General features: G+C 44.6%; 1 protein-coding gene across 21 annotated transcripts in view; it reads left to right on the top strand.

Annotated features, from left to right (window-relative positions):
• Positions 1-15,397, top strand: part of TFDP1 (transcription factor Dp-1) — a 439,810-nt gene that overhangs the window by 200,266 nt on the left and 224,147 nt on the right. For 14 of the 21 annotated variants that reach the window (XM_069204640.1, XM_069204648.1, XM_069204642.1 and 11 more), the window contains 2 exons: positions 4,421-4,586; positions 4,739-4,885. In XM_069204640.1, the coding sequence (XP_069060741.1) occupies positions 4,421-4,586; positions 4,739-4,885 (313 nt within the window). The remainder of the gene's footprint in view (positions 1-4,420; positions 4,587-4,738; positions 4,886-15,397) is intronic. The other 7 variants (XM_069204654.1, XM_069204651.1, XM_069204655.1 and 4 more) reach the window with 1 other exon arrangement.

Genomic DNA, 15,397 nt, shown 5'->3' with positions numbered 1-15,397 from the left:
GATAAATTCTATTAATTTGATGCATTGAATTACATTGTTATCTCACTGCTATTAAAAGTAAGACTTCAATAATTTAAAATGAAGCCTTCCCATGTTAGCCTGTCGAGCTAATTCACTACAATGGTGAAAACGAAATTGGCTGTTTTTCCCTCATCAGGGCATATAAAACATCTTCTATCATTTCTCCACTTAAATCTACAAGCCACCCTTCCACTGGGGCACCTAGGCGTAGACATTAGGGGTGAGATATATGTAAAAAATAAGGTAGTTTGAGACTTTGGAAGCACCTTTAATTCCAGAGTCGAATTTGCATATAATTTTAACTTAAAAGAAGCATGCAAAGCAGGGATGGCTTCTAAAATGACCGGAGGCCAGACAGCAGTGCACACTTAAGTGCATTACATCTTCTGGGCCTCTAAACATACATGCCCTACCATATACTAGGGACTTATTGGTAGGATGTCAGTACCACTTGTAATTATGCCTCATTACCATATACCCGTTAACCAGAGCATTGGCCCTGGGCCTGGTTAGCAGAGCCCAGGGCACAATCAGAGTCAGAAACCAGCATCTAGTAGTCCAAATAGAAGCAAAATCCAAATAGAAGCAAAAGGGTTTGGGGGAGGGAGGGATTCACTGCAAAATGTCTTGGTTTCTCAAAGACAGACTGATGGGAATGAAGGTTCTACTTTTTTCAGAAGATGCACTTTCTGTGAAATTGGGCTGTCAGTCAATGGTATTTCCATGAAACCATCAACATGTGGACAGACTTTTGAATGCTGGGAGACCATGAGTGGCAACTGAAACGTACTCGAGTCTTTCATAATTAGGGCCTGAATCTGTTTGCAGCAGTGGGCAACATGAATTGGAGGTTTTCTTGATGTCTTGGTCAAGGCTTATGATTTTTATCTATTTCATCTCGTCATGGCAATAGCAACATAGCCCTATTATCTGATTTTAATTGTTTGACCTGTCCTCGCCAATATTGAGAAGCAGACATCCTTCAGCTCTCTTAACCCCTTGCATTGTGCTGGATGTGCAGCCACATCGTAGAGATTATCCACCATGATTGAACGTCTCTCAGTTTTGTCACCATCGCTTGTAAACAAGGACAATTGCCTGCCCTAGACATTTCTTCAAGATGTTGTAACATCCGAGATCAAGCAGGACCAATATCAAGTTATCAATGCAGCTGGGCCAGATAGAGAATGGTTGGTTAATGGTATCGGACCAAAGTGCTACGTACACTGTGTCACATGTAAACCCACTTGCAATACTGCTGTGCTTCCTTTGGTTGACCCTGTTATGCCTTAGTCACAACTTAGTGTTCACATAGTGGCCATTTGCTGGTTTCAAGGAATATCCGCCAATTCACCTTTGTTTTGTGCAAGAATCATCGAGCAATTCTTCAAAAGTGGTTTCACAGAATGCCAGACAAGTCATCTATGTTTTGTGCAACGTTCATCACAGAATGCATCAAAGGATTATTCAGAAAGTATCCAGCTCTGCGAACTCAAGCAACTAGAGCTCAATTCAGTCTGCTAATGAAACAAGTATTTGCAATGCAACAGGTCTTGCATTTCTCGGAGTTAGAGCTATTAGCAGTTGTAAACTCCCAAACGGACTTTTCTTTCCTCATTAAATGGAAAAAAAGAGCGTGATCGGGCTGCTACAGTCCACTTGTAATGAAACCTATCAGCAAAAGTGCAATTATGGATGTAACCGGCAAAAGTGCAATTAACTATGTAACAGGGTTGATGTCATGTAAAGCGCTCAACTTCTGTCCAGCAAGGTTGTGCTGCGAAAAAGAGAAAAAGTAGTCCACAAACCGGACCGAAAACAGCAAGCCTCGTATGTTTTCAGTACTTGGTCGCTGCGCTCGAGGAGGGCTAACCACCGGAAAAGGCATGACGTATGCATGCCTTCCACAAATGAAAGCAAGCAGATTTTAAAAGGCAAGCCCACGAACCAATGGAAGACACTGACTTGACCTGGACGGGGCTTCGAGCCCTTTTCTAACTACTACAGCGTCTCGCAAGCGATACGCATGTGCAAGCCTGTGCTATGCAGGCTCGACCCTAAAAAGGGTTAGAGCCTGTCAATAAGACAGACATACATTCTTATGTGCAGTGAAAAGATCAGATTCCAGGTTCACTACCGCAGTACAGCAAAACTGGTAGGAGAAAAACACTGACTGCCTCACAGATTATATGTTAATTACGTCACACATGGAAACAACGCTCCTAACAGTTAGAGGACCTCTTCAATGTGATTGTATCTTACTGCACAACTTCAACCACTTGCCTCCTAGTTTTGGCTAACCATCTATTTTTTAAACAAATATGCAAGACACATTTCCATAGCATAAACCATATACGAAGATGTGCAAAATGTAATATGCTATCTATTACCATTTTTGAGGGAGAGGAGAGATATTTGTGGTTCAATCGAGGCTTCTCCTCTCTTGAGTCATGCCCCCTCTTCACACTCAACAATGGTGATAAATAAAATATTGCATTCCGCACATATGCATACATACTTTAAATACACATACAATATCAATACGTTCTTACTAACCCCAAAATTAACCCATACAATAGCACAGATGCTGATTGTTTCTGACTTCATGTTTGGTCTGTATGCTTGTTAGCAGCTAGCATGTGCATCAAGGAGATTGTTTGGCTGATTTTGTGTGAGCTGTCTGGCTAGCCCTAAACCCTGATTTTCCCATCACGTGTACTAATTAACCTGGAATGCCAGAAACAGACGTGCACAATTCCCAGCCGTGTAGCCGACAAGTTACAAAAGTTGCCCACCCTAACTCCTAGACCTAGAAATATACAAAAACTTCTGCGCCCAGTTAAAAACTTGCTCAGATTTATGCATATGTACTGACTAAAAAAATTGCAGGACATTAGTAGGAAAAGTACCACAAGCACACTGAAATGTACACACACCAAATCATGGTACCAAATGCACTCCAACTAGAATAGAGATAGCAATAAAGATAGCAACGCACAGCCAGCATATACTTTACTATTTTTATCAGGTTATTTATAAGTGAACTCGTAAATAAACTCGTAAATAATTTTATTAGCAAAGTTACTTAAAACCATCGCTAATCACACATTCGTACATTATAAACACTCAAACATGCTCTTGGTTTAAAATTTTAATACACATAAAAATTTGGTTTGTCCTAATCCTAAATCATTTCTTAAAATATTAGGCTTATAAATGATTACAGTCATAAATAAACCTACTCAAATAATTTGATCCTTTCTTTGTTGATCTTAAGTTAAAGCACTCGCTTACGTCTATGAAAAAGTGACATTGCGTCCTAGTTACTAAAATAGGTTATTTATAAGTGATCAATCATATTGTGCGCCAAACAAGCAGATATTTGTAAATATTGATATAGCACCCAGAATTGCCAGTGCATATCTATGTGCATGGTATCACTACATTCAGGAGACCCAGTGATATAAGTGTGTCCACTTTACCTGCAATGTCATTGTATAAGGAGCAGGAGACATTTGTCATCTCCTGTGACTTGCCATTCAGACATCATGAAGCTTCAGATGAGCCCTTTCAGAAGATCTCTTGCCCATTCTGTATTTGGTTCCTTGTGTACCCCATATTGGTTTAAAGACCTGCAAGTCTGGTTGCTCAACATTCTTGCAACCCAGGGGCCTGAGCCTTCCCAACCTTCCCTGCTGAGAGGTCGTTGCTTGAGGAGTCAAAATATAAAATGTTAGCTTTTGGAAAGCTTATTTCGGTACTGCAGATTTTAGGGATATACATTTTTTTTCTTTCCTTACAGTCTAGAGTAGTCGTCACAGAATAGTGCATGATAATCAATTTGGACATCTTGACATTTTACCTCATCTTTTCATCTTGAAATCTAATATTATTTGATTTCTGGGAGTGCACTACGAATAGCCAATGATTGTGTAGGAGAGACCTTAAAGCATGATTTGCTCAGACGCATGAACAAACAAATGTGGTAAAGGTGAACAAGTCGCCGGATCAAGTGAAAATAATTTGTGGCCCTGCACTCTACAAATAGCACACCAGTGAATTGGTAAAGCAATTTAATTTTATAAGCAGTTTGGGCCTACCCTTTTAGACTTGGCAACTAAGTATCACTGCCACAAGTTCTTAGATACGGTTCAGCTGCTAAACTTCACAAGTGTCCCTTTTCTGTTTAGGAGCAACCACATTATTTAAAAAGCATAAACCAGTTTAAAGATTTTTAGTCTAGTCATTTGTTGTGTTTTTTTTTAAATCGTTGTTGTCCAGACAGAAGATAGTTCTTCAAATATTTTTCAGTGAAATCCTAAATCATTATTTTTGTTGTTTTAGAAATGAAGAGTCATGGCTGGTTGGCGTCTAATAGTGTGAGTTGGATCTTTTTCAGGAAACGAAGCAAAAAAGGCGAAAAGAATGGCAAAGGTCTAAGGCATTTTTCAATGAAAGTTTGTGAAAAAGTGCGGAAGAAAGGAACAACTTCTTACAATGAGGTGGCAGATGAGTTGGTAGCCGAGTTCAGTACTCTCGATAACCATATTTCACCAAATGAGTCGGTAAGTATGTTGTAATTTTTTTGTCAAATCTTTTGAAAGTGCATCACTTACTGTATAGTGACTTGCATTGTAACTTGCTATGTTCCCTAGATTGTCTCTAATAGATTATTAAACATTGATTGCTTCAGGTACAGCTATTTCTTTCTCTTCAGCAGGCTTATGATCAGAAAAACATAAGACGCCGTGTATATGATGCCTTAAATGTACTCATGGCCATGAACATAATTTCTAAAGAAAAGAAAGAAATAAAGTGGATCGGTTTGCCTACCAACTCTGCTCAGGAATGTCAAAATTTGGAGGTAATAAAATAATAAAGTAAGATTTAACTGTTTTACACACATTTTGGTTACTGACCTGACTGACATGTTTTTCCAAAAGGAATCAAACCTGGGTTGTACACCAATCATCTATTTATGTGCTGAATCGTTTTAGGCCGCGTTTCCTTGCACTAGAAACCTGTGGCTCCTGGCCTCTTTCAAGATTGTGTCATACCAGTTATATTATTTTTAAACATATTTTTTTATTGAGTTTTAAAATGTACAAAAAAGTTAACATAATTCAGGTATGACAATCATGCAAAACATTATACAGAATGTCAGTAAAGCTCTAACTGTTGGTGTTGTGCGGTTTACAGAGATCGCAAAGGTGCTGATGTTTTAGGTTTGAGGAGCGTGTTACAGTCAAATTAAACACAAAAAGCTACCAACGTTAACCTTTAGTTGGAGGGGGTGAAGGTGCCAATGAGCAGAGTTACATGGTGTCTGAAGGAGGAGGAGAACTCTATTTCATGAAGTGTGGATGATACTGGTGAAGCAGGGGACCCCCAGTAGTTTTGCTGTGTTGTGTTGCTCAGTTACATTGTGGGAGGGAGTGCAAGGCATTTTATTGAATTCGGGAGGTGACTGACGCCAATGGGGAAGGTGGCAGTAGAGGCTCTTGGGATAGGATTGTGCTTTTCAAGGAGGTAGACCATCCTCTCTAGGTACCTTCCCCTCCCATTTCCCCCACCCACCCCATAATGGAAACCCATGTCCCGGCTGTCTGCGATCTTGGGTTTTCAGAGGCTTTTATTCTCTTCTCTGTGTAAGGCCTTGCTTTCTGCCAGTGCCCAGCTTAGCACCACTGAGCACCATGTTGGGGGGACATGGGATGATTTTCATTTACAGGTAATCACATGTTTGGCGAGTAGCGGACTGAGGTTCAAGAATCTTGTTACATCTCTGGTTTTCAGGCCAGGGGAAGATTCCAAGTGCACGGATGTCCCATGTGGGATGAAGGAGTATGCTGGTGTAGGTGAATAGCTTGCAGAATATTTGTTCCAGTAAAAGGATGGATCGAGCATACCATATGTTGAAGATCTGCGTCTAAAAAGGCTCAGCTGGAGAGGAGATGAAGACTCCAGGGAATATATAGAGTTTGGCCAGGGAAAGGCACACCCGATGTAGGATAAAGAACTGTATCAATTTAAATCTGGCATTTTGGCAAATGCTGTGCAGGTAGTTATGTGCTTCCGCCCAATCCTTCTTGTGTAATGTTCTTCCAAATTCTTCCTCACATGCATACCTCACATAAGCATTGAATTTGAGGGGGGGGGGAGGCTTGGAGTGAACTAATATGCGATTTGTATAGCAGTACCAAGAGTGTACAGTGCATGGGTAGGTTGATGGGTGGTGGTTTTGGGTCTTCCATTGCTTATTGTGTATCTAAAATGTGAGGTTTGATCCAGTAAGTTAAGAATTATCCTTCATGGAGGGTGAACTGTTAGTTCCCCTGTAGGTGGTACCCTTTTCAAGTGACTTCTGACAGATTTGTGCCAGTTTATAAGCTAGAACTCCGGAGTTAGCTTTATAGAAGTCTACAGAGAGGCCGTCCCAGCCGGGGGAATTGCTGGAGGCTAGGTTTTTAATGGCTGCCTTTATTTCCTGGTGCATTATAGGGCACTACAGTGCTCCCTCAGGTGGTCCCTCAACTCTACGGAGAACTAAGCAGTCAATGAATTCATGGGCTGCAGTTGGAGAAGGGGCAGCACTGTAAAGGGTACTATAGAAATCAAACAGGGTCTGACAGAGGACATCTTGAGTCTGAGGACAGAGGCCATGCAAGAAGGTGACCTGATTTGTCCACCTCTGTGTATGTATGAGCTGTATATGCTGTCCAGTCAAGGCAACAGTTTTTCAAGCAAACATGTTTGCTCCTTGTGGAGATCACCCAGAATTGCCCTAGCTGAGGATTCAGATACAGGCCTGCACTCCGCATCTGTTGATTCGCGGTCAACCCATGTTAAGTCAGTCTTGAGGGACTCAAGAGCGCCCACTCCTGCTTGAAAGTAGTGGCTTCGAACAGAGGGCACTGAATGGGAAGCACTGGTTTCCAAGTCCGTGGCTCCTGTAGTGTCTGAGCCCTCCTTACCATCCAGATATCTCATGAAGTGGCATGCTAGAGTGCCCCTCAAGAATTCATTGGCCAGGAGCGAGAAGGAGAATTGCCACATGGATACTGACTTAGGGGCCTTCCCCATGCCAGGCTCAACACCATAGGGTTATGATTGGCGCAATCACTCCTTCAATAGTTGCCCATCTTGACCTTTTGGGGGAGGGGCAGGTTTAGGGGGGTAGGGTGATGGGGGAATGCTGGGGTGCTGACCATTGGTGGGGGATGGTTAGAGGGGTAGCAGGTAGGGTGATGGAGAATGCTAGGGATGCTGACCACCCATAGGTACAGGTGGTGCAGGGGTTTATAGCGAAGACATGATACCTGATTTTTAAGTCGGCAGATATGATGAAGGGATAGTTGTTGTAGTGTTCGAAGTAGATTGTGTACTCCGGAGAGAGGGCTGGGATCTGTCGTGCATCATTTCACTTTGAGCACTCTCCATAGGGGAATGGGATCTGTCAAGCATCACATCCAGCACACAAATAAAGTTGCGTCAGGGATGCTAGTGAATGTGGGCCCAGTCATCTAGGCGTGACAACAGTTAGTCCAGGAAGGTTGACTGCTGTGTATGTGGGACATACCCACTACCCAGGATCCCCTGGTTACTGTCATACTTTCCTGTGAGGAGTACAGATCTGTCGTCTGGGTCTATGATTGAGGTGTGGATTACATAGAAGACCCCGACTCTGATCCAAATTAGAAATACAGGTGGAGAAGTTAATGTCAGAACAGTTGAGTCTTAATGACAGCAAAACAACATAACATTATAGTAAACACTTAGGGCAGCCTGCAACTGGGGGGGCCGTACAAACAATGAAGAAAACCTGGAGAACATTGCAATAGGGGGAGGGAGTCGCGTGAGCAGTGTTGTAAGGCCTATTGTAGAGGTGGTTGATGGCATTCCCATGAAAGCTAGTGTGCTCTGGGCCTCTGCTCCCAGAGAGAGGATACAGGTAGCAGCACTTTCTTCAGTCGCTTGGAGGTTCGGTAAGGCAGCCGGTCCACAAGTGAGAACTCCAAACACAAGTCCTATTCCACTACTTTCTGTGCTGGCCATTTGGCAGACAGACAGACCTGTTCACCACCCCTGAAACCTCAAATGCTCAAGCCTTGCCTTCAGGTACTCACACCTACAATCCATGGGTAGTGCACTATAGAAGAACTATTCGTGGATCTTTGCTTTCGACTTTCTGCCCAAGTGAGAAACTCTACAACAGACTGGACCTTCTCTCCAGGAATCTGGTCCAGATTAGACATCGTGACACCAAACAGCTTAGTCTAGAGAGTTGCCACCCGAGTTCAGCTACCTAGGTCTTCCACAAGAATACCTTGACTTATAAGAGTCTCGCAATCTTATCACACTAGTCTTAAGAACAGCAAAATGGAAAAGAACTGTTTATTATTGCATCCTCAAATATCTGGATTTCCTAAAACCTGTGTAGGACATTATCTGTTGCTTGCTTAACCTGGAAAAGTCAAGTCTCCCCTCCACTTCCGTAAGGCTCCATTTAGCTGCTGTAAAAAAAAATATATATATTCTGCCCATATAATCCACTTTTTAATATGGGTGAGTCCCACAGCTGATGCCTCATCCACAGTAAACTTCATGTGTTTACCTCCAGTGAATGCCTTTTAGGATAAGGCTTCTGCGATATAGCAAGAGTAAGGGGCACTGGGCTGGTTATACATGCGCATGCACACTTGAGACTATGTGCGCAACCCGGTAACTGCGCACAGATAGCATGTTGCAGAGGGGACTCTCCAGGATTATATATTGACCTGGGGTAGGCCTGTACATTCACAGGGAAAGCTAGTGTTTACTGTTCTGTCTGCAGTGACGCTTTATATATTGGGAAATTCTGCCTTAGAGTGCAGTTTGCTTATTTTGCCTACAGAGTAAAGTGTGGTATCAAATTGGGATAACAAACTTGTGCCAAGATCAAATGTGCAAGTCACAAACAGATAGACGCCTTACAGGTCGTCCATAATTGTCATGTCTCCGTGGCGTAGCTCCTGTGAATGCCTTTTAGGATAAGGCTTCTGCGATATAGCAAGAGTAATGGGCACTGGGCTGGTTATACATGCGCATGCACACTTGAGACTATGTGCGCAACCCGGTAACTGCGCACAGATAGCATGTTGCAGAGGGGACTCTCCAGGATTATATATATTGACCTGGGGTAGGCCTGTACACTCACAGGGAAAGCTAGTGTTTACTGTTCTGGCTGCAGTGACGCTTTATATATTGGGAAATTCTGCCTTAGAGTGCAGTTTGCTTATTTTGCCTACAGAGTAAAGTGTGGTATCAAATTGGGATAACAAACTTGTGCCAAGATCAAATGTGCAAGTCACAAACAGATAGACGCCTTACAGGTCGTCCATAATTGTCATGTCTCCGTGGCGTAGCTCGGGATCAGAGCCCAGGCATTTTGTCATTCTGCTGGGCCAAGTAAATTACATTGCTATCCAGCAGAAGGAACAATAGCCTCCCCCACACAAATGGCATAATTAACAGTGCTTCTTCCAGGTCCTGAGATGGAAAGCGTGGCAAGAAAAACTGCTTCCCTTAATTAGCTGTCACATTGAACAAGTGTTTGGACAGCCCAAGCACACTGAACAAAGTAGCCTAGACCTCTGAAGCCAACATAGGACGAGGCTTTTTTGTTGTTGTTGAAGTTTTAGTGGAACAGGGCCCTGGCTGGCATGTTAGTGAGCGGTGAAGCTGAGACCACCAGAGTAGATGTAACCACTGACTCCTGGATGAGGCTTTCTTTAATTGTCCCAGCATGCTTTGCAGAATGGTTGGGACAAGGGTGTAGAGGAACTCTAGGATTGGCCAGGCGTGCCCTGCTCCTAGAACTTTACCCCAAAAGATAGTCAAAGACTCAGACGTGGTCTCCCAACCACCCCTCAGCTTTGTGCTTTTTACTTTTTTTGTTACATTTCAAGCTCTTCCAAGCCTGCAACTTTTGTTGTATAGCCTGGAAATGCAGCAACCTCTATTGGTCAATTCTATGCCGATATGTGGCTTAAGTTTAAGAAAGACACAGGCACATGTTTTATGTTTGCACATCCTTTTTATTTAGAGGTTTTGTTTACAGTGCTGTATTAAAATATGGTGTTATTGTTGATAGTAATTATTATTCCTGAAAGAATGCAATGCATTATTAATGTGTGCACATGCTTTCAATGCTTTTTTACTTATGATTGCAAATGGATTATGGTTACTGAAGTCAGTTATGGAATGATGTATTATGACTTGATTCTGTTCTGTAGTTTTGGCAACACTGACATGATTTGAAGTTACACCTGTAGGAAGCTGGCTCTGGATGTACTATACCAAATTAAGGTATAGTGTGCACAGAGTCCAGTGGTTTCCCAGACGCTTTACAGAGGCTAAAGTTGATAATACTAATGACCTCTTTTGTGTAGTGTGGTCGAGCAGTTAGGCTTACCAGAGGGTTGTGCCAAGCATTTGTTGTGCACACACAGTCAGGAAATGATGCACAAACACAATGACTAACTCCAGGCCAATGATTTATGTATCAAAAATATACTTTGAAACTTTATTTCTTGAACCAAAAGGATCTTTGTTGCAAGTAAGTACAGTTTCAAGAATGTATCACTTTCAAGTATCAAATGCACTTTGTTTAGAAATCACAGTAAAATAGTTTACAGGTGAGATTCTTTTTCAGTAAAAAAAAAATAGATACTGCAATTTCGTATAGAAACAGTGCAGACCTAGGGGAGGAAAAGCAAACAGTTTGAAGGTAATTACTCGACTTAGGATCCCATTCACTGGGGGTTAAGGTTTCCACAAGGCAAAGTTTAGGAAGACACCAAGGATGCTCCAACAGCAACATGGGGCCAGACGGGTGCAGAGGTCAAAATTGGTATTGGGTGCCCAATGGAATCCTGTGGAGATGGGGCACTCTGTAAAGAACCAGCTTGCAGGTAAGTACCCCGGACTTTGGGGCACAGACCTGGGGGGTTTAGATCTGCACGAGGGGCTCTCAGGTCAGCACCAACTGCACTCCATTAGCGGCACAAGGATGGCCGGGTGCAGGGTGCAAAAACAGCATCTGTACTTCTCAGTGGGGAAACACCGGGGGGGTCACAAAGATGCTGCAGGCATGGTCCAGGGAGTCGGCTGAAGAAAACCAACTGCTGGACAGTAAGTAGAGAGCCCAATGGATGTTGCTGGACCGATTGGTTGGGTTCCCCCAAGGACCGGTGGCTACAGATATAGGGATATCATTAGGCATCGGGGAAATCTTCACCAGATCCGGTCCCGGTCAGGGGGGCCCCCTCTGGATTTAGACTGCAGGCGTTGTGTAGGTCAGGAGGGGTCAAACCATGGTGGACTCGAGGTTGCAATCACCTGTGGACTGTTTGGTCTGGTGAGTCACCTGGACTTTGGGTGTGGGTGTCTGATGTATAGTGGACAGGACTCGTGGATTTAGGGCACTTCTTGAGTCCTTCTTGGAAGTTTCTTTGTGGACAAGGCTGCTGTCCTCGGGAGATCTTGGTCCTTGGGTAGGCAGGCAGTCCTCTGGGGGTTTGTAGACATTTCTGGTCTTGCAGGACAAGTGGTCTTGTAGCAGGAATCTAGAAGCTGCAGACAGGCCAGTAGGGCCGGGGCCCAAGTCAGTTGTCGTCTGGAGTCTTCTCTGCTGTTCCAGCTCATCAGTCCTTCTTCAATTCAGGTCACCTGGAATCTGAAGAACAACCTTCAGGGGTGCCCCTAAATACAAAATGTAGGGGTATTAGGAGGGTCAGAGGGTGGTAGCCAATGGTTACTGTCCCTGATGGTGGCTACACCCTTCCTGTGCCCACTCCCTTTGGGGAGGCGGACACGTTCCTAACCCGGTTTGCTATCAACATCCAAAACAAGATTGAGGATTTCTGTCAGAAGGGGTTCACTTAATCTCTGGGCACCGTAGGGGTTGTCCCAGCTGGGGTAGACACTCCTGGTGTTAACTAATTCAGCTGTAAGGCCTGGCACAGGGGTTATTTACCCTTGCCACAGGCAGTGGTTTATGGGTATAGCACCCGAAGAAGGATGCCATGTTGACTTTACCTTTTTCTCCCCACCAACATGCACAATTTGCAATGACAGTGTGCATGTGTCTGGTGAGCGGTCCCTTAGGGTGGCAAAATACATGTTGCAGCCCTTAGGGACCCATCCTGGTCACAGGTCCCTTGGTACCACAGGTACCTTTTAGAAGGGACTTAGCTGTGTGCCAGTTCTGGAAGCAGTGGTACAGTTTAGGGAAACAGGTGCCTGGGGCCTGGGTAGCAGGATCCCAGTACACACTCAGTCAGGTTAGCATCAGAGGTCGGGCAAAAAGTGTAGTGGCGTGGACAAAGGTTAACATGCAAAAAGGGGCTCTTTCCTACACAACTCCCTCTCAAATGAAAGAGGATGAAACTAATCTTTCCCAAGAGAGTCTTCATAGTCTAAGTGGAAAAACCTAGAAAGTCCATCTGCATTGGCATGGGCAGTCCCAGATCTGTGTTCCACTGTAAAGTCCATTCCCTGTAGGGAGATGGACCACCTCAGAAGTTTAGGATTCTCACCTTTAATTTGCATAAGCCATCTGAGAGGTCTGTTATCAGTTTGAACAATGAAGTGAGTACCAAACAAGTATGGTCTCAGGTTCTTCAGGGAACAAACCGCAGCAAAGGCCTCCCTCTTAATGACACTCCAACGCTGTTCCCTGGGGAGTAACCTCCTGCTAATAAAATCAGTAGGCTGGTCATGTTGGTTTGGGACAGGACTGCCCCTATCTAATTTTCAGGGGCAACTGTCTGCACAATGAACTGCTTACAGTAGTCTGGAGCTTTGAGAAATAGTGCTGAGCACATTGCGTCTTTCAAGGTGTCAAGGCCTCGTGACAACTAGCCATCCCGTTAACTTTCTTGCGCATCTTTTTAGAGGTAAGGTCTGTGAGGGGGTCACAATGGATCCATACTTCTTCGAAATCCTTCTGTAATATGTAGTGAAGCCACGGAAGGCCCTGACTTGAGCCTGGGTGGTAGGAGCTTCCCAGTCCAGAATGGTGTGGATCTTGGGTTGTAGATTGCACTTGGCCTCCGCCTACAAAGTGGCTCAAGTATACAACAGTGTCCTGCCCTGTCTGGCATTTGGATGCCTTAGTAGTTAGGCCTGGAGATTTCAGGACCTTCAAAACCGTCCCAAGGTGGACCAGGTGGTCCTTCCAGGTGGAGCTAAAGACAGCAATATCATCTAGATATGCTGCACTAAAGGCCTTCAATCCAGCAAGGATTGATTCAGCAACCTTTGGAAGGTGGTTGGGGCATTCTTTAAACCAAAGGGCATAACCGTGAACTGATGATGCCCATCAGGTGTGGAGCATGCTGTCTTTGCTTTTGCTCCTGGTGCCGTGCGAATTTGCTGATATCCTGCAGTCAAGTCAAAAGTACTGAGAAAGTTTGCTGCACCTAATTTGTCTAACGTCTCATCAGCCCTGGGAATGGGGTGAGCAGCTGTCTTGGTGACAGAGTTGAGACCTCTGTAGTTCACACAAAACCTAATTTCTTTTTTCAACCTGGTGATGAGGCTTGGGGACTAAGACCACTGGGCTAACCCAGGGGTTGTCGGAGGGTTCAATAACCCCTAAATCCAGCATCTTGTTGATTTCAACTGTGGCGCTCTCCTTAACTTGGTCAGACTGCTGATAGATCTTGGAATTGACTGGCAAGCTATCTCCAGTTTCCACGTCATGGGTACACCAGTGTGTCTGTCCGGGGTTAAGGAGAAGAGCTCTGCGTACTTCTGCAGGACTTGCCTACATCCAGCCTGCTGTTGAGCAGTAAGGGTGTCTGAGTAGATCAACTGACCCATCTTTTGGATTGTGAGAGAGGAGGTCGGAGAGATGTTCACTCTGCTTCCTGATTGTCATTGGTAACCATCAGCATGGTTACGTCAGCCCTCTCAGAGAAAAGCTTGCAGCATTTCACATGGATCACCCTTTTGGGGTCCTGCTAGTGCCCATGTCTGCCAAGTAAGTGACCTCACTTTTCCTCTCAAGTATGGGGGTAATGGCACCTCCATCTGTCTTGAAGTGCCCTGGGAGCCAAAGGCTTCACATCCCACTCTTTCTGCCCTGGTTTAAAGTCCACCAGGGCAGCCTTTTGGCCATTCCCTTGCTTCTGAAGCTGTTGGCTGGCCTCAAGGTTTTTGGATGCTTTCTCCATGTACTCTGCCATCCTATAAATTAGACCTAGTACATAGTCCAACACATCTTGCTTAGATTTGTGGAGTGGTATCTCCCAACCCTCTTTCATAACGGCAAGTGGTCCTCTCACAGGAGGGCCAAACCGAAGTTCAAAAGGGAAAAAAACTACTCCCTTCTGAGGAATCTCTGTAGGTGAAAATCAAGCATGGCAATGCACATCCCATCTCCTTTAGAGTTTTCAGGGAGCCCCATGATCATGCCCTTCTATGTCTTGTTAAACCTTTCAAGAAGTCTGTTGGTTTGTAGATGGTATGGTGAACTTGTAAGTCAACCCCACACTCATTCCACATGTGTTTCAGGTAAGCTGACATGAATATGGCACCTCTGTCAGAAACCACTTCCTTGGGAAGCCCTACCCTGGTAAAGATATAAATGAGGGTCTTTGCTACTGCAGGGGCTGTAGTAGACCTAGAGGGAATTGCTTCAGGATACCTGTGGGTGCTCACGTGGACCCACGATGTCCACACCAACCCTTTCAAAGGAAACCCCAATCACTGGTAGTGCAATTAGGGGGGCCTTTGGGTGGCCCCCTGCCTTATCACTGGCTTTGCAGGTACACAGGAGCTGCAAAACCCCTTCACCTTTTGAGACATGTTGGTGCAGTAGAAATGGCTGACAAGCCTATTGCAAGTTTTGTTTTGGCCCAGATGCCCAGCTAGGGGGAAGTCATGGGCTAGTATGAAGATGAATTACCTGAAGTGTTGAGGCACTATCACTCGCCTGGTGGCATCATGTTCGGGGTCTATGGCCTCGGTGTACAAGAGTCCCTCCTTCCAATAGACCCTGTGGGAGCCACTGAAATCTCCCTTCTCTGTAGCAGCTAGCTGTCACAGGCCTTCAGGAGTAGGAGAGATCCTCTGTCCCTGACACAACTGGACCCTAGAGAGGTCCCCCTGGGCCCAAGAGCTAAACCTGGTAAGGTTCAAGTTCCATGGGCTCAGTTCCCTCTGGGCAAGACTTCTTCCTGAGAAGAAGAGTCTTTAGCTCTGTACTGTTGAGGAGCTGGTCCCCCAGTCGTCTTGTGTTTCCTTTTGAAAGGTTTGGCCACTACCCCAGGCTCCAACACTTCTTTTTTACTCTGTTCCTTGCTTTGTCCTCTACTTTTCACACACGCCA

The sequence above is a fragment of the Pleurodeles waltl genome, chromosome 8 (assembly GCF_031143425.1).
Source record: "Pleurodeles waltl isolate 20211129_DDA chromosome 8, aPleWal1.hap1.20221129, whole genome shotgun sequence".
Classification (NCBI taxonomy): Eukaryota; Metazoa; Chordata; class Amphibia; order Caudata; family Salamandridae; genus Pleurodeles; species Pleurodeles waltl.
The sequence above is the reverse complement of the archived record's forward strand: the minus strand, read 5'-3'. Positions and strand labels throughout refer to the sequence as shown.